The sequence below is a fragment of the Acinonyx jubatus genome, chromosome D4, assembly GCF_027475565.1.
Source record: "Acinonyx jubatus isolate Ajub_Pintada_27869175 chromosome D4, VMU_Ajub_asm_v1.0, whole genome shotgun sequence".
NCBI lineage: Eukaryota > Metazoa > Chordata > Mammalia > Carnivora > Felidae > Acinonyx > Acinonyx jubatus.
In genome coordinates, this window is record NC_069391.1 from 4,712,439 (window position 1) to 4,735,867 (window position 23,429).

Below are 23,429 nucleotides of genomic sequence, written 5' to 3' on the forward strand. Positions count from 1 at the left end.
CTCTGCGATCCGGCCCTGCCCCCACGGCAGGGCCCTGAGCTGCTCTTGCAGAGAAGACAGCAGGCTCAGAGAGCTTAAGTCACCGCCCAGATGCTGTCACATGTCTCCCTGGCTGCAAGGTGCAAGTTCATAGCTACCGCCACGCTGCCTCTCCAGCTGAAGAGTGGGATTTTAAAGATGGAGTTGAGGTGACTGGCCCTCCTGTACCCTAAGGCACGGGCACCGTGCTCTGTCTGATCTCCTGGCTGCCCCCTTACCCTTCTGAGTCTCCCTTTCCGCAAAGCAGGTGAGGCCAGCCGGTAGTACGACTCTCCTCCCCGTGTCACATCTCCGTTCTACCTTGAAGGCTGGGATGCTTGGCTCCTCCCTGCTGGCCCACGGGGACAGATGCCACGTGGGTCTTTGGCTTGTCTTGCTGCCGGACCTCGGGAAAGAGAGAAGGACACAGCTGTTGAGGCCCATCTTGGTACCAAGACGTTGGGTTTGCGGAGACCGTTGAGAAACACAGCCCCACAGGAAGCCAAAACCACGAGAAACGATCCTGAGATGAGCCCCCGGGGCTCATGCGGTGTGGGCACTGCATTTACAGGTCGTTTCCTGCCCCTTCCAGATAAGCCGCTGCTCTTATGGGTTCCGAGTAGTTGAGGTGAGGGGCGGAGGCCGTGCCAAGGAGGGAGAGGGGGAGGTCACGTAAAACCTTGCCAACGTGACTCCCTGGCCTCCGTGAGCTTAGCAAGCGGGGAGGAAATGGGTGCCGTGTGGGTCGCCTGGGAGCCCGGGTTCACCCACCTTGCTCGGCCTAGAAGGACCCTGACCCTCCCCTCCTCTCCTCTTCCCCACCAACCACCAGCTGCCAACCAAGGCAAGGCATGTGCCTGGCTCAGCCCGTCGGAGGCCGCCTCTGGGTTCTAGGGAAATGGAGCAAAGGTTCAGGGACAGAGGAACACGCAGCCACTCCGGGGGGGCCAGCAGCCGCAGCCTCCCAGCTCTCCCTCGAGGCCCACTGTGCTTCCAGCCGCCCCGCCAGCCTTGGCTTCTGCCATTCGTTCCTTCTAACAGTTCTGGGAGTGTCGGACGTCTCTCAAATTCTACCCTTGCCCGTAGAAGGTGCCAGAGTCCGTTGCGACCAGGAGCGCTATCTGAAAGCAAGAGAGGTCTAACACTCGCCAGCACCCCCTGGGAAGACACTGGACACATACACCTGCAATTGTTTGTACAAATCGGCTGCTCGAGGTAGTAAGTTCCCCGTCGGGAGAGGCAACCAAGCACAGGCCGGAGGCGTCCTCGACAGAAGGGATACCTAGATTTTGTGTAGATTCAACGAACATGCCAGAGAACCGCCGAATGCTAACTGTTCTTGGTTTGTTATCGCTGCGGGTCGCGGCCATGACGATAGTTTGGTATCCGTGTAAAGCAAAGCACTTGCGTTGTCGGCCCAGCTCCAGGTTTGGTTTCCGAGCCGACACGGAATGTCCTCCAGAGGGAAGTAACACGGTGCGTTTGTCCTTGGCAAAACCAGCATCATTTTACACAGGGACGTGGGATGTGCTCACAGGGCTGGTTCCATCCCGAACCACCTCCAGAGGAGCCCGGCTTCTGAAATGTGTGGTTGTTTTGGTTTTTTTAAGAAGACAAAGTGGGGGAAATAGGAAGTGAAATACCAGATCTGTTTTGGCCACCGGGTAATCAGTTGTCATAAAAGCCAGATTCTCTCACGAAGCCATTGTGAATGTTTTCCCCGTGCGAGCCCAGCGTGCGGAACAAAACTGCTTCCTGTTTCTCAGCTGCTCGGGGGTGGGGGGCTCCCTGAGGCCGCGGGTCCAGGGAACCAAGGGAAGGTACGGAGACACGGGCTGACAGCTTCCAGTGAGATTCCGTCACTGGGAAGCAGCATTCCCAGAGAACTGGAAACGGGGGACAGGCGCCCCAAAGCTGTGCCTGGCCTTCATCCCCAAGCTCGACTCTGGCCGAGGTCGGAGCAGGACACTCGGCTCGGCCAACTCCAGCTTAAGGCCTGCCTGGCTCCTGGGGTCCCCAAGCCATGGAACAGGCCAGAACCTGGGACCCCTTCCTCCCTCCCACCCAGCCCTGGCACATCCTTCACCCCCACCCCAGTGCCCACAGCCCTCCCTGAGTTCAGGTCCCTGTGGCCCAGAGCCCAGCGGGGTCTCCCGGCTCCCACATCTCTAGGGGAACCTTCCCCTTGCCCATAGTCTCACTGCCCGCTAACGGATAAGGGACCTACCCCAGGTCCCAAGCTAAAAAGTAGAGGAGGTAGGGTCCCACCACAGGGCTGTGTGCTCCAGAGCTGTGCTGCTTCCGGCATGGGTCCTTCCCTCAGGATGCATCCAGTCCGGTGGGGTCACAGGGCCTTCGGGGAGGAGCAGACAGCGGGCTCCAGGGAGCTCAGGAGAGGGCCCTGTGTATCAAGGAGGGCTTCCTGGAGGTGATGGCATTTGAAATGAGCCTGGAAGGACAGATGAGCTTTGAACAAAAGAACTGGGGGCATGAGCGTCCGTGGGACACCCGCAGGCTGGTCCAGGAAGCTGCGAAGAGAGCGGCCATCACGGGGTGCCCTGCCCCACATGCCTGGTACACCCGCTGCCCCCGACCAGAGGCCAGAGTGTCCAGGAAGGAGAGGAGGCAGGGTAGCAGGGAAGCCCTGTGGTGCCCCGCAGAGTAGGGAGGCCATCTGAGCTGGGTCCCTGGACCCCAACGGCCTCTCCCGGCTCCGGGGCTCTGTGACAGGCAACCTGGCATCATTGGCAAACCTGTGTCACGTGGGGGAGGGCCGGCAGCCTGCACCGAAGGGATCCAGGACCCAGAAGTTTCCACAGCCCGGGACGAGAGAAAGGGCGCGGACGCTGGACCCACTCTGATGAAGGGGGAAGAGGACACAGCTGTTCAAGGCAGAAAGGCTCGCTTCTTCACTTTGACAAGCTGGAGGTCAGGAGCCTCCAGTCCCTGAGTCACCGCTGTGCTTTCTGGCTCCTTCAGAAGCTCTGGGAGGGGAGGCACCCCCCCCCCCCCAGCCAGGCGGTGGCCCTTCCAGCCTTTCTGGGGTTCCTTCCCCTCTTTCCAGAGGAGCCTCGGCCTCGTGATAGACGATGGGCCTCTCGGGTCTGACACTGCCTTTCTTCTGATAAAGTTTGCAGCTAAAAATCCTTTGGGTTTGACGGACAGCCTCTCCCTCCAGAGGCTCTCTTGACACGCCCCCCAGCTGCGCAGACCTTCCTCTCGGCCCTGCTGTGTGCTGGGGAGGGCGGCGACACCTTCTGTCTGTCCCCAGGCCCCCTGCAAATCTTCAGGTGGCCGAGGCTGCTCACGCCTGTGAGGGGGACAGGGAGGGGGTGGCGGCCAGCATGAGCCCAGGGGGAGAGGCAGGCTGCCCGGCTCAGGGGTCCGGGGATCCAGGCCCAGGCAGAGGACCCACAGCTCACCTCCCCAGTGGGACGAGAACTCACAATGTCAAAGAATGGACAACAGACAAAATACCCCAGATGGGACGTGGCCGTCGCACAAGGACCGGGGTGTTAAGGGCAGGTCCTGATTCCTCCCCTCCCCCACGGCAGAGGATCCTCACGGTGGGGGCAGCCGATTTCCGTCACCCTCTGACTTGGCTGTGGCCTGGGGACTGGCTTTGGCGGGAGGATGGTCGCAGACCCTGAGCACCAGCTTGAAGCGTGCTGGCACAGCGGGGCTTGCCTCTCGTGCGCACAGGTGATGCACCTTGAAAAGAACTGTCCCCAGAACGCGCACGGGGAGATTAAACCGGGATGTACCCGGCAGGCAGGCCCGGCCAATCAGCCAGGAGCAGAGTTGGCCCGATGAGCCAGCCCCGTTAGACGTCCTGGAGTGGAGTCCTCCCTCTTCCCGCCTTCCCCATCACCTGGGGCGAGCTAGTTGGACATCCTGTGCCTCACCCGTAACACAGGCCTAATAAGCATCCCCCGAATTAGTTAAGGTAACACCAGCTCGCAGACAAACCCCCAGATATTAATGCCATAACACAATAGAAATGTATTTCTCATTCATTGCTCTGGTTTTCTACGGCTTTATTATTATTATTATTTTTTTTAATCTTTATTTATTTTTGAGACAGAGACAGAGCATGAATGGGGGAGGGTCAGAGAGAGAGGGAGACACAGACTCTGAAGCAGGCTCCAGGCTCCAAGCTGTCAGCACAGAGCCCGACGCGGGGCTCGAACTCACAGACCGTGAGATCATGACCTCAGCCAAAGTCAGACGCTCAACCGACGGAGCCACCCAGGCGCCCCTATTATTTTTTTTTAAATAGGTACTTTGAAAACCAATGTAAACCAGCAGCCATTCTATTAAATCTCACAATTTTGTGGGTGAGGGATTCAGGCAGAGCTTGGCTGGGTGATCTTTGTTCCATGTGGCTTCGGTTGTGATCACTCGTGGTATTCAGCTCGTGGCTGAATCTGTCCGGAGGCTTCAGGACGGCTTTTCTCGCCAGCCTGGTGCCTTGACACAGAGGCCCTCTCCCTCTCGTGTAGTCCCAGGGTCTCCCAGGGGCCGTGTGGCCTCTCTGTGTGGTCTCTTCAGCAGGATGAATGCTGCACAAGACGGCTGAGAGCTCCCAAGAGACAGGAAGCTTAGTGGGTCCAGACACGGTCATTGCCACTATATTCTGTTGGTCAAAGGAGTAACAAGGCTCTCATTTAAAGGGAGGAAATTTAGGGGCGCCTGGGTGGCTCGGTTGAGCCTCGGACTTTGGCTCGGGTCATGATCTCACAGTTTGTGGGTTCGAGCCCCGCGTCGGGCTCTGCGCTGACAGCTCGGAGCCTGGAGCCTGCTTTGGATTCTGTGACTCCTTCTCTCTCTGCCCCTCCGCCTCTCACTCTGTCTCTCTCTCAAAAATAAATAAAACATAAAAAATAAAGGGAGGAGATTTAGACCTCTCCTTTCAGAGGGAGAAGTACACAGAGTCTGTGACCATCTTTAACCTCCTGCACTCATGAAAAGTGCAGTCGGCAGCCAAGAGGGCTCTGCTCCACGCGGTGACCCAGAGACCCTGGCTAGAAGGCTCTCTGCCATTGTCTACATGTTTCTTCCTGGTGTCCAAGTCCGGCTGGCAGATGCTGGGAAAGAGGAAGCAGGAGTTCACACAGGCCAGTCTGGGAGCCACGCACATTCCATGGCTGGAATTCAGCGCATGGTTTCCCCAGACTGCGAGGCAGGCTGGGAAGTGTGTCCAGCCGGGTGCCCGGGAGGAGAGGGCGACAGGCTTGGCCGCGCCACCTGTTTGCCTCTCAAGGCGTGTGAGGGGCGGATGGCTCAGTACATGGAAGGGGCGACTGTCACACCATCGACAGCCTGGGGTGGCTCTCCTCCGCTCTTGGCATGTGCTCAGGCAGACGTCACAGGTATGCATCACCTCGTGGTTTGCTTGGACGTGGTGATATCTGTCCACACCCCAGCATCTCCGAAGGGAAACATCTCCTTGTACGTGGACAGCCGTGGACACCCATACCGCGTATCTATCTCACGGCTCCCGCCTTGGCCACGGCTGAGGGCGCACGAACAGTGGCGAGGGCCCTGGTGTGAGAAGCCTTGCCTGGATAGGCTGGACCAGCCGGAGAGAGAGGAGCTGAAAAGATACGGAGAGAGGAAGGGCCGGGAGCAGGCAGGACCGGTGTGGAAGCAGAAACCGAGAATGCAGAAACTAAGAGCTACGGAGGAAAGCGCTAGAAAACAAGGTTCAGAAGCGGGCCGGTAGCAGGAAGCAGAGACCAAGAGGCGGCCGAGGCACGCTCGCGGCAGCTCAAAAACGTGAAGACACGCTGCGTCTCGGGGAAGCCGTCTCACCTCCTGCCCGGGGCATGAGCCCCCCAAGATCTCCTGGTCAGGGGTCAGCAAACGTTCTGCAAAGAGCCAGACTGCCAGTACTTAACGGTGCACGTCTCTGTTGAACTTGCTCGACTCTGCCATCATTGTGCAAGAGCAACCGTGGACAATATGTAAACAAACGAACGTGGCTGGGTACCAATAACGCTTTATGGACACTGAAATGTGCATTTCCCAAAATCTTCACGTGTCCGGCTAGTCTTCACCTTCTTAGCTCATGGGCTGTACAAAAACAGGCGTGGGGCCGAATTTTGCCCACGGGCCCATAGTTTTCTGATCTCTGCTCTTAGTTCCTAAGAGCTGAGGGTGCCATTTTGTTTGCTCGCCGACCCCCAAAGCCCTTCTCTGGGTCGGCCGGAAGCTTCCAGCTGGCAGAGCCGAACGGGGCAGCACCCGCCCCGATGGGCTGAGCCGTGAGAAGCAAGGACCTTGCGGAATCGGTCCCGCTGATGGGCAGTGACCCTCCGGGGGAGGAGTGACAGGGCCCGGTGGCAGTGGTGATGTCACTGAACCGTTGCCACTGGCCGAGCTGGGTCCTCAGGCCTCCTCCGGCGAGGCGGTGAGCCCCACTACCCTTCTGTTTGAGTCAGCGAGAAGCTATTCCCTCAGCTGACACACGACAACCTTACCAGTTGCTGGGATTCTCTTCGCGGTTTCCTCTGGTGAATTCCCAGGGCGGTAAAATGTGCCATAAAAGTCTTTTTTAACAAGTTGGTTTTTTTTTTTAAGTTATCAAAGAAATATTACATGTTCATCATTTTAAAAGGCGAGAGGGGGGCCTGGGTGGCTCAGTCTGTTGAGTGTCGGACTTCGGCTCAGGTCATGATCTCGCGGTTCGTGGGTTCGAGCCCCGTGTGGGGTTCTGTGCTGACGGCTCGGAGCCTGGAGCCTGCTTCCGATTCTGTGTCTCCCTCTCTCTCTGCCCCTCCCGTGTTTTCTCTCTCTCTCTTTCTCTCTCTCTCTCTCTCTCTCTCTCTCTCTCTCTCTCAAAAATAAACATTTTTTTAAAAGTTTAAAAAAAAAAGGCGAGAAATAAAAAATACCACAAAGAGGAAATAAAAATTCCTCATAATCACAATCCTCAGAAGGAAGCACAATTACTATTTTGATCAAACCCTTGCCGATAGAGATCCAGATTTTTCTCTTCCCTCACGGGCATCTTGTGAGCACCTTTAACTGTTCGTAAACATATGTTTCTATCCCCTTATAAATAACTGGCTGATGTGCCATCACATACATGCTCCCCATGTATCAGGTGCGTCCCCCAACCCCCCACCAGTGGGCGTGTGGGTTGTTTTCAGTTTTTTGTTGCTTAGAGAAGATAATGCCACGGACTGCACTACGCCTCTCCCCGAGTTCAGATGGTGACATCCTGACCCCCAGGACCTCAGAATGTGCCTATTTGGAGATGGGCCTTTAAAGAGCCAGTTAAGGCTGGATGGTGCAGTCAGTTAAGCGTCTGACTCTTGATCTCGGCTCAGGTCGAGATCTCACAGTTTGTGAGTTCGAGCCCCGCGTCGGGCTCTGCGCTGATGGTGCGGAGCCTGCTTGGGATTCTATCTCTCCTCTCTGCCCCTCCTGGCTTGTGCGCTCTCTCTCTCTCTCTGTCTCTCTCTCTCTCTCTCAAAATAAATGAACTTAAAACAGTTTTTTTTTTTTTAATTTAAAGAGGTAATTAAGGTAGAATGAAGTCATGTGTGGGTCCCCAATCCAATATGACGGGCATCCTTTTTTTTTAAATTAATTTATTTATTTTGAGAGAGAGAGAGAGAGAGAGAGAGAGAGAGAGAGAGATCAGGGGAGGGGCAGAGATAGAGGGAGAGAGAAAATCCCAAGCAAGTTCTGCGCTGTCAGCACAGAGCCCAACACGGGGCTCGAACTCATGAACCGTGAGATCACGACCTGAGCCGAAGTCAGACGTTCAACTGACTAAGCCACCCAGGTGCCCCAAACACTTTGCATTTTGAGGTAATGGTGGACTCACAGGGAGGGGCAGATGTAGTACAGGGTCTGTGGCCTCTCCCGCCACGGTGACATCTAACGGAACTGGAGTACAGACCCGGACAGGAAACTTGCATGGATACGGTGCTGTCGGGTGGCCTCCAGGCTTCGTTCAGCCTCGCGGTGGGTCCCGTGTGCCTTTCCCTCGATCGATTCCTCCGTATTTCATTCCTGTATCCTATTTCCTTTCCTTTTCATTTGTTTCTGGAACAAGGAAGGAGCCAGAGCGGCCCTGGTGCTGTTTCTGCAGCCCTGCTGGATTCACTTACTGACCCTGGTAGTGCGTTGTAGATTCGACTAGAGCCTTAACACATGCGATGATACCATCTACAACCCAATGGTGGTTCTTTTTCCTCCCATCCTTACACTTCTTGTCTTGCTCATTCGCATTGGTCAGGAAGGCCAGGACCACGTAGAAGAAAACCAGTGACGGCGGGAAACCAGTCTCAGGCTGTAGGACCCACTTCTCAGTATGACGTTTGCTGCGGGTTTCTACTGTGTATTTTTTATCACGTGAAGGGCGCTCCCTCCATCTGTACTTTTCTGAGAGCTTCCTTCTTCACAGCTGGTATTCAGTGCCATCAAGTAATTTTTCCGCGTCAGTGGAGACGATGATCCTCTCTCCTTTTTCTTGTCTTGTTAGGATTGATTTTTGAATGTGAAGCCAACCTTGCATTCCTGAACTAAATGCCACTTGGCTGTAATACTGTCTTATTTGATTTGCTAACATTTTGTCGAGTGTTTTTGTGGCTGGTTTCATGAGGGACGGTTGATCTCTAATGTTCCTTTGCTGTGTAACGTCCCTGTCGGGATTTACCGTGAAGGTGACGACAACCTCGTAAAACAGCTTGGGAGGCACTGCTTCATCCCCGATTCTCCGGGAAGGTGTTGTGTGAGGTCAGGGTGATTTCTTTTTTAAATGTTGAGCAGAATTCGCCAGCGAAGCCATGGGAAAATCTCTTTGTCACATAGTTTTAATTTTGGATTCAATATCTTTGAGAGGCGGGGGGGGGGGGGGGTTTCCCCCTCCCCCCTTGGGGCGGTTTTGATAAGCTGTGTTTGTCAAGTACTCTTTTCTACTTCGTTTAATTTTCAGGTTGATCAGCATAAAGCTGTCCCTTATGTCTTCCTCGATGCAGCGTAAACATTAGACTCCATGTTGCTGTGGTAGGTGTCTGTGTGATGACCTGTGTCACTCCGTAACACCTCGGCCGTGGTGCTCGGCGACTTCTATCTGCGTGTTGTGGACGTGTGTCTGTTTGTGTCACCCCACCCCGAGCTGTCACCAGATGGAGCTCGCTGGCCGGAGGGACACATCATAGGCGCTGCTGAAGCGGGGGGGGGGGGGGGGGGGAGGGGGCACCCCAGGAACCCGGGGCAGCACCCACCACCGCCGCCCGCTACTGAACGTCTCCGGTCTCTTTGAAGTGAAGCTTCCAGAGGCTGTTTGCATTGAAATGTCTGAGGGCTCCCCGGGTCCACCCAGCCAGAGCAAGTCATTGATAGATTACTTTGAATGAAGATTAATCAATAATTTATGCTGATGTTTTCCCTCATGCAGCAGGGAGACCCGTTTTGATACGATTTGACAGGGTCAGGCACACCTGGGTTTAATTAAACCTGATACAGAAAATTAAAAGAAGGAAAACCATGCCCACCAACCCTCTGGCAATTGGTTGCCCGAGCTGGGCTCAATCTACAATCGATGAAGAGGGATCAAGGAGCAGACGGGGACGTGGGGCGAAAAGTCCACATTCAGCAGATGCTTCCATGCGGCTGCCCTGATGCCACATGGGAAATGTAAATACGCTTATTGGCATCTTCTCATAACGTGGCCTTTAGGAGGCAGGCCGCTTGCACGCGATGATGGATGATTTTGCTGGCGGGAGCGTCCGCCATGTCTGGAAGCCAGCACCGCGTGGGCCTCTCTTAGAGGAGCCGGATCACCGAAACTCACCTCCCCAGAGCCGCCATCAAAAGAAGCAAGTTGAGGGGCGCCTGGGTGGCTCAGTCTGTTGAGTGTCCGACTTGAGCTCAGGTCACGATCTCGCGGCTCGTGGGTGCAAGCCCCACGTCGGGCTCTGTGCTGACAGCTCAGAGACTGGAGCCCACTTCGGATTCTGTGTCTCCCTGTCTCTCTCTGCCCCTCCCCTGCTTTCTCTCTCTCTCTCTCTCTCTCTCTCTCTCTCAGAGGAGAACACCGTTCTTAGTTTCCATGAAGCAGGCAGAGCAGGTCAGGCGGGAGGTCCAACCATCAGTCCCTCCCCCACCCCAGCACCCAGGTGGGCTGGACAGCCGGCCTCACAAACACACCCCAAGCCCTAGATTCCAGGTGCTGTTAGTTCTCTCCCCGCCCAGCCCTGGTCGCTTTTGTGGAGCAGCACCCTGATGTTGCTTTGGGACACCCCCAAGCACAAACACATTTACTCTGTCTAAGGGACCGTCCCCGGAGGCTCCCCTGGCCCAGGGATGGACGCAAGACCCAGGAGGCCACAGCAGCCGGAGATCGCTCCCCGGCACATCCACCCCTGTGCCCAGTGATCCAGGGGCTCAACAGGGGAGCTGTTAAAATTTACCATTATAACGATGTTTCGGCGTGCACTTCGGGGCATTAAGTCCGCTCGCACTGCTATCCAGCCCTCACCCCCGACCGTCCAGAACTCTTCGTCTTCCCACGCCAGAACTCAGCCCCCAGTGGACACTGACTCCCCCCGCCCAGGCCCCCGCCCTGGCGTCCCTCCGCTCTCGTTTCCGGCTCTGTGAACTTGACCGCCCCGCCTACTCACAGAAGGGGAATCCTACCGTGGCGTCCCTTGGCGACTGGCTGATCTCACTTCCTGTAACATCCTCCAGGCTCATCCGCGTTGCCGCCCGAGTCAGAACCTCCTTCCGTCTTGAGGCCGAAGCCATGGACGGACGTGCCACGTTTTGCTCACCCACCATCCCCGGATGGGCCCTCAGGTTGCTTCCGCCTTTCGGCTGTTGTGAATAGTGCCGCTGGGAACGTGGGCGTGCGGGTATCCGTTCAAATCCCTGCTTTCAAAGCTTTGCGGTAAATACCCCAAGCTGGAATTGTTGAATGCGATGGCAATTCTGTGTTTACTTCCTGAGGCGCTGTCACCCTGTTTTCCACGGTGGCCCGACCCTTTTCCATCCCCGCCAGCAAGGCCCAAGGATTGCAGTTTCCCCACATCCTCGCTAACATCGTCGCTTTCTAGTTTGGTTTGGTTTTGGGTTCTTGGTGTTTTTTATAATCACCTCCTAGTGAGTCTGGGGTGTTCAGTGTTGCTTTTGATTCTGGGCGCCCCCTTTCCGTTCACGGTCCCTTCTCTACTCTTCCTGATGTTAGCCAGAGTGGTCCCCCAGGAGTGCATCCCCTGGGGGGTGGGGAGGGGCCGTGTGCTTGCCCAGAGGATGCCCCCTGCTCTAAAGGAACACAAGACTGCTTGGAGAATCAGTGGTGGGCCAGGAAAGCCAAACTCCGCCCATATTTGGTGAGCACCACGGTCTTGCCAGGGGCTGGGGCCAGAAGGGTGCGCATTGAGGCCAGCTCCTCCCCTAAGGAAGTCTACCTGCAGTCTAGGAGGTGAGACACTGTGGGTGACCCACCCATGAGACGCTGTCCTGCCTGCACCATCTTGTTGTCAGAGCCCATCTCTCAAATTAGAGGCTAAAAATGCCAAACATCTGCCTCCCCAGACTTCCTTACGTGGAGGCATGGGCAGGTGGCCCAGTTCTGTCATTTGGGACCTGAGGTCTGTTGGGGATCTCTGGGAAAGTTTCGCATCTTTAACAAGTATAGTAGGGAGTAGCATTTTCCTCTCCTTCCCTATGGACCTTATTGTGGGGAGATGTGATGTCTGGGGCTGCGGCAGCTATCTTGTCTCCATGAGGTGAGGATGTTATCATCATGCTGGGGAAGTGGAAAAATAGGAAGATGCTAGGTCCTTACTGCTATCACTGAGCTCCTGAATCAACCTCAAGTTTCTAATCATGTGAGAACAATAAGCCCTGATCATTAAAGCCACTTTTCACGGAATATTCTATTACTTGTGGCCCAAGGCATTCTATCTGATAAAAGAGGCTGACTAAAACAAAGAGTCACAGATACCAGTGGAAAATTCTCGCTGGGCTGCATCTGGTGAAGGAGCTGTATGTGGTGCATTTATTTGATGGGGAATGAAGACCCGGTCAGGAAAGTCAGGACAGCATCCCCAAGGAAGTGACCACTGAACAGAGGTCCGGATGAAAACCTGTAGACCTTAGGCAAAGGGAACAGCCCCTGCAGAGAGAGTGTGGGCGGTCCCCAGGAGGGCATTAGAGTCACTTGGGGAGGTTTTAACAGTTACAACACACGATGCCCAGCAGGATTGAGAACCATGGACCAAGCGGCCCGCAGGGTGTGGGTGAGGGAGGGGCAGAGGAGGGTGGGGCTTTGGGCCCGGCTGTACCCTGAAAGGAGGCGATCGCAGCAGCCATTAGGCTGGGCAGCCCTGTCCCTGTTGTCCCTCGTGCTGCTGGGTCTCCCGCTGAAGTGAGTTGAATGGCGGCCCCCAAAAGATGTGTCCGCCCAGAACCTCAGAATCAACCTTATTTGGAATAAGGGTCTTTGCAGATGTAATTAACATAAGGATCTCGCGATCACTTTGAAATCGGGTGGGCCCTAAATCTGAGGACAGGTGTCCTTATAAAACAAGAAGAGAGAGGGGTGTCTGGGTGGCCCAGTCGGTTCAACGTCTGACTCTTGATTTCAGCTCAGGTCATGATCCCTTGGTTTGTGAGATCAAGCCCCGTGCCATCAGCAGGGAGCCTGCTTGGGATTTTCTCTCTCTCTCTCTCTCTCTCTCTCTGTCTCTTTCTCTTTGCGCCTCATCCCCTTTTAAAATAAACAGACATTTTTAAAAAATAAAATGAAAAGAGAGAGATACAGAAACACGAAGGACAGAACGCCATTGCGGACAGCGGTGGAGACCAGAGCAATGCATCTACAGACCACAGAATGCCTCAGAAGCCGGGAGAGGGGCATGTGATGGATTCTCCCCAGAGCCTCCAGAAGGAACCCCTCTGCCAACACTTTGGACTCTGGCCACCTGCATGGTGAGAGCAGAAGTTTCTATTGTCCTAAGCTGCTCAGTCTGTGGCCATTTGTTACAACCGCCCGGGGACACTGCGATGCCTCCCGCCGTTGTCCATTGGGGCCCGGACCGAGCAAAGCAGAGCATCCTTGTTTAGGAGCAAACCGCAGCCCCCCTCGGCTGGCCTGGCACTGGGATGGTAGCCTGGGCGAGGAGGGGCCATCTCCTCAGCTCTGCGGGAAGCTTGTGATGTTGTGGCAGAAACCGCCCCCGCCCAAGGTGACCTTCTCATGACAAACCCGTCCCTGGCATCAGTTATTCACGTGGAGCATCTTGGAATGTGCTCCAAACGCACGGGCCCAGGCTTTTTGTTGTTACCCCCTCCGCTGCCTTTAAAGACATTTGTCCAACCCGCGCCTGGCAGAGAAACAGAGAGACGGGGCGTTTGGGAGGGGCGGGGAGCACAGCGCCCACGGGGCTTCTCCAGCTCGCCGGCAAAGGGCTCTCGGCGGTGGCCCCTCGGCGGGCCTTGAAAGAGCGTGTCTCCTCGCAGAAAGAGCTGTCCACCGGCCGCCGGGGCCTTTGATTCCTCCCTGACAGGGTGCTGACGGATTGATCTGGTGCCCGTACATAATTCATGAGCCCCTGAGCAGCTGTGAATTCTGCGCAGGCCTTTTCCGCCGTGCGGACGAAGCGGTTGGGGAGGGGGGTCCGGGAGGCGGGCCCGCCCGGTGGTCTGTTCTGTTGCCGGTCCCCACGCTGCCGATGCCACCGGAGGGACCGAGCTAACGGGACGCTCTGGGGCTCGGGGAAACGGCCCTCTCTGACGTCACAGCCACCTGTCCATGGTCTGCCATCTCAGGGGCAAGGGCTGTGGGGCGCATGCCCCAATCTCCCCTCCGTGTGGGCCTGAGCGCCCCCTTCTAGATGGCCTCCTGGGCAGGGGCCCTCGGGCCACAGTCCCGCAGATGCGACTAGCTGGGTGACCTTGGGCGTGTTACTCGGCCTGCCTGAGCCAAGCCCTGTCCCGGTGGAGGCACGGTGATGACACGCTGTAGGCCAAAGGCGCTGTCCCTCCGCAGCAGAGCGTGTGGGGCTGTCAGTGGTAGAGGCGAACCGTCTAGCACATTACCGCAGTCTTCCACTGGCCGCCCTGGGGGTGATGGCCCCTCTTCCCGGAGTGTGGCCACAGGCAGGCCCTCCGGACCTCATTCCCGCTTGTACTTGAAAGCACAGAGCAGGATCCCAACAAAACAGGAATAAAGCCACCCGTAGGCAGTAAAAAAGGCTTTTCAAATGCAATTTCCTGGAATCCAGGGTTATGGGTTCCCAAGGAGGCCAGCAAACGTCAGAACCATCTAGGGCTTTGACAGGGCAGTGCCCAGGCCTCCCCAGGAGTTCCAGCTCAGGGGTGCGGGTGACCAGTCGCCCACCAGTCCTCAGGGTTGTGACCCCAGTGTCCACCACCCGGCCAGAAACAGGTGAGGCAGAAAAGGCCTTGGGACCGCTCCACAGAGCATTTTCCAGCTGGAGCACAGCTTGAGGTGTTTTTGCAAAACCACTAGGTTGTCCTTGATTTCCCAATATTTCTGTTTGGTTGAGGAAATTTTTTCCCCCCCCCCCCCCCGCCCCGCCTTCATGTTATTTATTGTTGACAGATTTCTTTTTTCAAATCGCAAAAGGAATACCTACCTAAATGTTTGATCTCTTTTTCCTCCACGTTTTCCTGCATGCAAAGTCTTTTAGTATGAAAAAAGCAATATATAATCTCATGCCAAAAAACGTAGAAAACAGAGAAGCAGAAAGAGATCAAAGTCTCCACAATCGCTCTCTCTCCAAAATGACGGCCATGAATGAGCGTGTTGGTCTATGCCTTCCCAGGACTGTGCCAGTGTGAACACAGAGACATCCTATTTTACTGTAAATTTTCTTATTGTGGAAAAGCATGCATAACACCGGGGCACCTGGCTGACTCCGTCGGTAGAGCGGTAGAGCGTGTGACTCTTGATCTCAGGGCTGCGAGTTCAAGCCCCGTGTTGGGCATAGAGCTTACTGTCACAAAGCTTACCACTCTCGCCATCTTTAAGTGCCCAGTTCAGCGACACGAAGCACACTCACCCTGTTGCAGCTGTCGTCACCACCCGTCTCCGGTACTTCTCCATTCTCCCAAAACGGAAACTCTGTCCCCATTAAACACGACCCCCCATTTCTCCTCCCCCAGCCCCTGATGCCCACCCGTCAGCTTTCTGTGACTTTGATGACTCCAGTTGGAATCATACAGGGCTCGTCCTCACGTAGCATAACGTCCTCCAGATTCACCCATGGTGTGGAGCGTGTCAGCATTTCCTCCCTTTCCAAGGCCGAGAGAGACATCCTGTGTATGAAATAAAGTTATACTGTGTGGTACAGACTTCCATGCGCCCGCGTCTTTTTCATACAACATTAGCTTGAAAACAGCCTCCCATCAGAAACTGACCCATAACTTGCTTCCACGTTGTCTCTCACCGGTTATACCCTCCCGGAAGCAGCCTTGGGTTGGGAGCAGGAAGCCGGGGGCCTCTGTAGGGGGCAGGCAGGGGTCCGCAGGACCACCCCCAGGACGGGTGACTCTCTAGAAAGGCTGAAAGGACTCAACATATAGTTGTATCCCAGCAAAAGGATATGAAACAAAATCAGCAAAGGGGAAGAGGCGGTGGGATGAAGGCTGGAGGAAGCCAGGCACGGGCTTCCAAGAGTCCTCTCCCCCTGGAGTCACACGGATGGGCTTAACCTTCCCCACAACATGTTGCAACAACGCACAAAGTGCTGTCTACCAGGGAAACTCCTTATTACAGGCCGGTCACATAAGCACCCTCTGCCTAACACGTGCCAAACATCCTTACTACTCAGAGGAAAGCAGGAGTTCGGCATAAACCACGTGGTTCGCACAAACAGTTGAGGCACAGTGAGCCATGCTTATCAATTAGGGGATGGTGGAAACTCTCCCATAATCCAAGTTCCCAGATGCCAGTCCAAACTGCACCTTGTAGACAGGCCTTCAAAAGGATACCTGTCTCCAGCCTGCTCCATGAACCATTGTCTGTACATACACCACTTGTTTTAAAAGTCCAAGATTTAAAACAAAAACGCAAGACATCTGGCCCCCACGGGCCTCTTGTTCACAGGCCCACTCAGCTGGGGCAGAACAGCCCTATCTTTAAGTCAGGTCAGTAGGGTCTAGGGTTGGCCATTGCTTAAATCTTGTAAATTAGCTGTAGGTTTCAAAGCAGGAGGAAGTCTGATGGAGACCTACAAGGCCTCTGCATCAAAAACTACAAAATGTTATTGAGAGAAAGTAACAAGGCTCTCAACAGACAGAGCAGTATACCATGTTCATGGATAGGGGAACTACACTGCTGTAAACACGTTATCCCCACCCCACCCCCCACTCCCCGATTAATAGCTACACTCACTGCAACCTCAATCACAATCCCAGTAGGTTTATTTTGGGTGGAAAGTGACAAGCTGATATAAAATTTATATGAAAAGGCACAGGGCCAAGGAACGAATAGCCAAGAAGATTGTGAAAACGAAGAGCAAGGTTGAAGACTAGTGCTACCAGATATCAGAGCTGTGATAGAGCCACAGCAGTTAGGACAGCATGGGGCTGTCAAACACAAAGGCTGCCACAAAGGCAGGCAAACTGACCAACCAACGGGACAGAAAGATTGGGGAGAAGAAGCCCCTCCCCACAAAACAGGCAGCAGGGCCAGCCCTGCCCAGCGAGAACAGGAGAGTCCTTTCTAACACATACCTCATGAATTACAAAACAAACAAACAAACACCTCCCAGACGGACTGCATATCTACCTGTGAAAGGCAAAGCAATGAAATGTTTCCAAGAGACATCTTTGTGACCTCAGAAGAGGCAAACATGTCTTAAACAGGGTGCAAAATGTACTAACCATACATGGAAAAAGTAATAGATTAGACCATTGTATGGATGTCCGTTCAGCAGAGAATGAAAAGGTAATCCGCAGAGTAGAAGTTTTTCCTCATATTTGCAACATAAGGACTTATATTGAAAACACTCCTGGAAATCAACAAAAGAACAAACAGGGGCACCTGGATGGCTCAGTCGGTTAAGCCTCTGACTTCGGCTCAGGTCATGATCTCGCAGCTCGTGGGTTCGAGCCCCGCGTCGGGCTCTGTGCTGGCGGCTTGGAGCCTGGAGCCTGCTTTGGATTCTGTGTCTCCCTCTCTCTCTCTCTGCCCCTAACCCACTCGCATTCTGCCTCTGTCTCTCTCAAAACTAAATAAACATTTAAAAAAAAAATTTTTTTTTAAAGATAAAACAAACATCCCAGGAGAGAAATAGCCCTGAACAGGTACTTCACAGACAAGCCAACAGGGTTCCCAAATGGCCCAGAAGCATATAACAAGAGACCCAACATTGGCCATTAGGGAAATGCAAGGGCAGGCTGTCATGTGATACTCCTGTGCCCCCACCAGCACAGCTAAAATGAAAAATACGGAGAATACTCAGGGTTGGCAAGGATATGGGGCTGCCATCCACTGCCGGTAGGATGGGGATCGGAACACCACTTTGGAAGACTGTGTGGCAATCTCTAATAAAGCTGAACATATGAATACCCAATGGCCCCACAACTCTGCTCCAACCAGAAATTCACAAGAATGTTCAGGAAGAGACATGCTCCAGAGCCCAGAACGTTTGTAGCATGACCATGAGCACCTATCCGGAGACCAACCAACGGGAGAGTGGGTCAAGTGTGGGATCCCCACCCACAGAACACTGTGCAGCAACCGCCCACCCCTGTGGCCAGCGGCTTGGGTGAGTCTGCCAGACATGATGGCGCACGACAGAGCACACGATGTATGATTCCACTTACACGAAGCGCAAACACAGATGTGAGGGGCCTTCTGAGCGATACAGTGAAGGAAATGTTCAACTTTTAATGCTTGTGGGCACAGCTCCTGGACTCCCAGGGAAGCTACACTTTAACATTTACCAAGGTCAAAATGACTTGGCAAAACCTCGGAGCATGGGCTCTATTTTTGCCCTGAGCACACATTGTACATCTGCTTCGTTCAAAAAAAAAAATAACCAGAAAGGAGCATTCCAAACATAAAGATAAGGAAAAGGGAAAAAAAACCCTCCCTGGTTCCCGTAAGATGAAAGTCATACAGCCCTGCATGTTCTAGAAACTTAAGGTCTGCAACTTTCTGAAACGTCCTAATGATGTGTGATATTTTACATAAAAAAATGTGTATAACCCTGCACCAAATATTCCTTCTCTGGAGCACCTTTGGGAAGATTGTATATCCCAGGCAGCTATCCTAACTTGGGCTCGAAGAAAACTCTCTTTCTCTTAAAGATTCTAAAAGGTGGAGGGGGGGGAGGCAGGGCTCCTGGGTGGCTCAATCAGTTAAGCGTCTGACTCTTGATCTCAGCTCAGGTCTTGATCTCAGGGCCATGAGTTCAAGCCCCACGCTGGGCTCCACACCGGACGTGGAGTCTACATAAAAATAAACAAACGGATACGTAAACAAATAAATAAATACTTTAAAAGATTCTAAAAGGCTCCTTCAATTTGCGTTGATGGGAGGTGCTGGCCAGGTGGGCATTCAGTTTGTGAAAACTCATACGCTCGTGGGCACTAATTCACGGGCCCTCTTTTATGTGTGTTCTACCTAAGAGTGAAGAAAAATTGGGGGACAGGAAACATGGGGTCTGGACCTGGTTTACCACACCCCACCAGGGGCCTTCTTCCTCATTTGACATTGTGACCTCCAACCCCGGGTGACCCCTGAGGCGCCTTCACCCTGTCCCATGAGGCCTCCAGGAGAATGTATTCAGTGTCAGCTGCAGTCGGGAATCATGCCAACGGGCCAGCCGATACCGTGTTGCCAGGGGATCAAAGTGCCATTGTTATTTGCTAAATTATAAAGGTTTCTAGCAATTCAGAAAGTCTAAAACCTCCTGGGTGAGACCCAGCCCTGGCTCAGGGTCCCGGACGTTCCAAGACCACAAGTCCGAGAGGTACCAAGGAAAGGAACTGGGAGGCCCCGCCCGTGCCTCCCCTGGGGTAGATGCCCAGGCCCCCTCCTGCCCAGGGGCTGGCACCATAGCCTCCACACACCAAAGCCAGGGCAGCCCGGTCCCACCACACGTGGGTCAGGAGCAGAGGCTCCAGAAGCCAGCGGCCCCAATCCCAGCTCTGACTCTTCCTGACTGTGTGAGCCCCTCCGGACCTCCATTCCCTCACCCGCGGTGCGGGACTGACAGCACTCTTTGACGGGGCCGTTGCAGAAATTAACTGGGATCACTCAGCACAGAGCCGGGCACAAGGCCAGGCCCTGGCAGGTGGCACCTGGCATTGTGACTGTCATTACCGTCATTGTCTTCTTTGCTCTTTTGTTCACTTCCACTTTAGATGTCACCGTGCTGGATGAGGACAGTGAACTCCCCTCTCCTCCCTCAGACCTGTAAGGTAATCCAGACCATTAACCGACAAAGTAAAACCAGTGGTTAAACTTGACCAGCAAAATGGGTTTTTTCGGGGAATAGCAGCAAATTGCGATTCGGGACGTGCCAGCCGGGGCAAAACCATGGGCAAGTCCAACAAAGAGGATTATTTTACGAGGAGGACGCTGGGAGGGGCTGTCCTGACCTGGAGATTGGCAGGAAGGAGTTCGGGGTGAGGGCGGTTTCTCACTGGCCTAGTCGCTGGGGTGGAGGGTCTCTCCTTGGAGACACCGGTCAGTCCTTCCTGCTGGGCCTGCCATCACAATGCTCTCCTGGTGAGTCTGGGGTCTGGCAGGCTGTTGCTCCCCCACCCACACCCTCGGCAGACATCGCTAATCGATCCCAGTGCCCTTTGCCCGCTGAGCCCAAGCATGGCTTCGGAATCCTTAGCCCAGGGCTCCCGGCAGCCAGACCGACTCCCGGGAAACAGCCGGTGCCATGTCCGCCGTCCCCGGTTGGTGGGAAGGGACCCAGTTCCTGCCCGGTTACCATGACGATGCCTTGACGTGGTCTTTGAGCTCACTGGCCTCCATTTTCTGGCCGGGGAGGTGGGGACACGGGCAGGAGAGTGCTGGCCACTCACCTGACTTCAGGTGCTCTCTCCTCCCAGCACCATAGCTGCAAGACCCCAGGCCACCTCCGGGCCTCTGAGCGGACGGTGTCGGGCCGGGCCGGGCTCAGGGGTGCCGGAGCACCGGCCCCGAAGGTGGCTCAGCCTGGTGCTCCCCAAATAGAAGCCCTCAAACCTCGGTGGGCAGTATTGTTCTTCCCTAACTCAGTCGACTGAAGAGCGATCTCACGTCGTTCTTGCTGCCAAAAAGATTCTAAGCCTCTGCCTTCCCGCCTGCCCCTCCCCGCCCCTCTCTGCCCCGGGCGTGTCAGACACGTGCAGAGGAAATTCTGGTCCAGCAGCAGGTGCTGACCGGGAGCTTGGGAAGCTGCTTGGACGCAGTGAGGCCCTCAGAACGGGCTCAAGGGCTGGCTGTTCTATAGATGTACCTGACCCACCCCCCCTCACCCCTCTGTATGTGTCGTGACAACTGTCTGGAGTGTGGCAGGGCCCCAGAGGGGTAAAGGGGCCCTCGGTGGGGCTGAGAGAAATCCAGGAGGGCTTCCTGGAGGAGGAGTGGGGGGCGGGGGGAAGGACATGGCCAGGGGTTGGGAGCTGAGGTCAGAGGAGTATGACAGCGGCCACTTGATCACCTCATTACTTCTTCCACCAAAAGCAAATGGTGTCAAGGGAGAGGAGAGGAAAGCCTGGCCGTTTCCTAGGAAAGGATCTACTCCCTGGCCACGGCAGCGTATGAGGCCACCCATGGGGACACGGGCAGGCCACCTCCCTCACTCATACTTAATGGCCAGGGTGGACTTCCCCCTCGCCCCCACCCCTCCGCGGTCTCTCCTTCCTTCTTTCTCATCTTTCCCTGCTACATTCTCTTATTCTCTCCCCATCCCGGTTTGCTTGCCTGTGGGTGTGGGAGATGGGGACAGAGACACTGTCTCACCCAGCTCTGCCCTCACGGTCCCCGCTCCAGCCAGGCCCCGCTCGGCCTCCCCCCTCCACCTGTGGGCAGTGGCTGGCTCCCTGCCACTGGGTATCAGCCCAGTCCCGCCCCCCGGCCCCGCTGCCCCCAGACCAGGAACCCAGGGAGCCTGGGCCGGCTTCCCAGCACCCTCTGCCTAAAAGCATTTGGAAGCTGCCTCTGGGTCAGCGCCAGGAGCTCTCACACAGCCTGGCAGGTTGGCCAGGGTCTCCACTCCTGCCGGAGGGCCTCGAAAATTCCAGCCCTCCCATGGCCTCAAGTGCTGGCTATCCCGAGAGGTCCCCCACCCCCACTCTCCACCCCAGCTGGCCTGTTCCCTGATGCAGTCAGTGTCGGCTCACGTTGTCCTCACCGGCCGGGCCCTCGGGAATGCTGGGGCAGCCCTGGGAGGAGGCAGCTTGGCTTACGGGGAAACAGAGGTTCTGGGACACGGTGACCTTGCCCAAGTCCCTCGGCCTCACTGGGCCTCCGCTCCATCTGGAAGCCAGTCCATCTGTGAACACGGTTAGCCAGTCCAAGGACAAAAAAAAAAAAAAAAAAAAAATGTTATGTTTTCAAAGGAATCAGATTGGTAAGAGTCTGGAGATGTCTGCCCCTCCCCAAGCCTCAAGCTGTATTCCCTCAGCCTTGCTGTTAGGGAGACAAGGGTTTGAGGCTGATGAATTTGTCGAACGCACTGCCAACTCCTGGTAATGAAAATGAAAACAACAGCAGCAGTGACTAAGAAGAAAAGACCTCTTGCCACGTGCCAGGCTCCGTGCTAAAGGCGTCTCTCGCAAAGCCTGCGTGGACCTCAGCGCACCCCTGCAGGAATTAGCACCAGTGAGCACCCACACTTTACAGAGGCGGAGACTCAGAGAGGTCTAGGGACTTGTCCAAGGTCACACAGCCAGAGGGTGGAGAAGCAGGGATTTAACGTCTCATCTTCAGGAGACAAGGGCTCTACTCTCCTGCCTCCCACCAACTCATTCTTCATCACAGCCATTCACTCTCGGGCAGGGCAGTCTCAGCCTGAAAAATCTCTCGCCACGAATGCCAGTCCTGAAATGTCACCATCATCCCTCAGTTCAGTTCCTTTGGCTGATGGCTTCCCTTTTATCAATACTGCCTCCCGCTGGGGAGAAGCCACTCTGCCTTAACTCTGCTGCTGCAAGGGGATGGGGATCCCTTCCTCAGCCTGGAGAGGAGGCTTCTGCTTCTAAAACGTAGGCGATGGGGTCGGAAAACCCCAGAGGAAAAGCAGCACAGTGCGGGGACGCTGGAGGCAGAGGGAGGGGAGCTGAGACTATTTGGGACCTATTTCGAGCCAGACAGTTTCATCAACGTGTCACCGGGCACAGTAGGGATCACTACCCCCAATTTACAGATGAGGAAACTGAGTCCCGGCAATTAAGTGAGCCACTTGAGATTGTGCCGCCGGTTAAGGTCCCAGCTGGGCCTCTCCTGGGGTCAGATGAGGGGAGACGAGCATCCCTGGGGAAGCCCGGGCTCCACAGGACGAGCTCCCGGCAGGGGCGGGCGGCCGCCGCACAGGGAGGGCTTGGCGTCCTGCAAGGGGCCCAGACCCCCCTGTGTCTCCCGAAGGCTTTGCTGGTCGTGCAGGTGGAGTGGCCGGGGTGGGGAGCGACAGCAGCTCCTCACAGACTCACTGGGCCAGAGTGGAGCCATTGCCACCAGTTACGCCTCCTGCCCGGTGCCTTCCAGCTGCTGCTTTGGATGGCCCGGGGCAGCCAGGGAAGACCCCTTCTGCCCCCACCGCAGGGCCCCGGCCCCCTGCCCCCCGAGCCCACCCCATGGCCGGCTCTGTGCCTGGGGCTCCCTGACCGTGTCATCCACCTTGACTCCTCCCACTGCCCTGCACAAGGAACAGGTGATAACACCTGCCCGGAGAGTCTATGTCACTTACTCAAGGCCGCCACGAACCCAATCAATGACAGAATGGAAATGTGAACCCAGGGCTGGGTCCAGCCACTCTCTAAACTATTGGAGTCCCTCGTCAGGAATCCTGGCCACTCCACATAGCATTGCTTCCTGCTGTGGTAAGCATCCCGGATTATTTGGACTCGTCCTCTCCTTTGAGCACGAGTTCGCGAGAGTCTCTGTGAGCCAAGCCTCGCGCCGGCCTCTGGGGATAAAACAGTGACCAAGCAAGACAGCGTCTGTGCGTCAGGGACCCCCACAGTCGGGCGGGCAGACAACCCCAGGAGTTAGGGCGGCGTTTTGAGCAGGGGGTTGCCCTCCAGGTTTCAGCGAGAACCCAGGACGCGGGGCCTTGGGCTGGCCTGGGGGTCCGGGGAGGCCAAAAAGGAAGCCTGGGGCTGACATCTGGTCCAGAGGCATGGGAAGAGAGAGGTCAGCAGCCGGCGGGGAGAGGGGAGCTCCCTGGCACAGAAGGACCTGTGCGTGGTGACGA

The 23,429-nt window shown here is 55.5% G+C and overlaps 1 protein-coding gene and 1 long non-coding RNA gene across 2 annotated transcripts in view; one reads left to right on the top strand and one right to left on the bottom strand.

The window, feature by feature from the left end:
- The window catches only part of MED27 (mediator complex subunit 27), a 234,882-nt gene extending 215,234 nt beyond the window's left edge, over window positions 1-19,648 (top strand). The window contains exon 8 of the mRNA XM_027035439.2: window positions 19,381-19,648. Within this exon, the coding sequence (XP_026891240.2) occupies window positions 19,381-19,479 (99 nt within the window). The 3' untranslated portion in view covers window positions 19,480-19,648. The remainder of the gene's footprint in view (window positions 1-19,380) is intronic.
- On the bottom strand, window positions 15,155-19,734 carry LOC128312078 (uncharacterized). The gene is made up of 3 exons (XR_008290881.1): window positions 19,618-19,734; window positions 19,340-19,430; window positions 15,155-15,321 (listed from the first exon to the last, which is right to left on the bottom strand). It is a non-coding gene; the product is annotated as an uncharacterized LOC128312078 (long non-coding RNA).
- Between the last annotated feature and the right edge of the window lie 3,695 nt (window positions 19,735-23,429).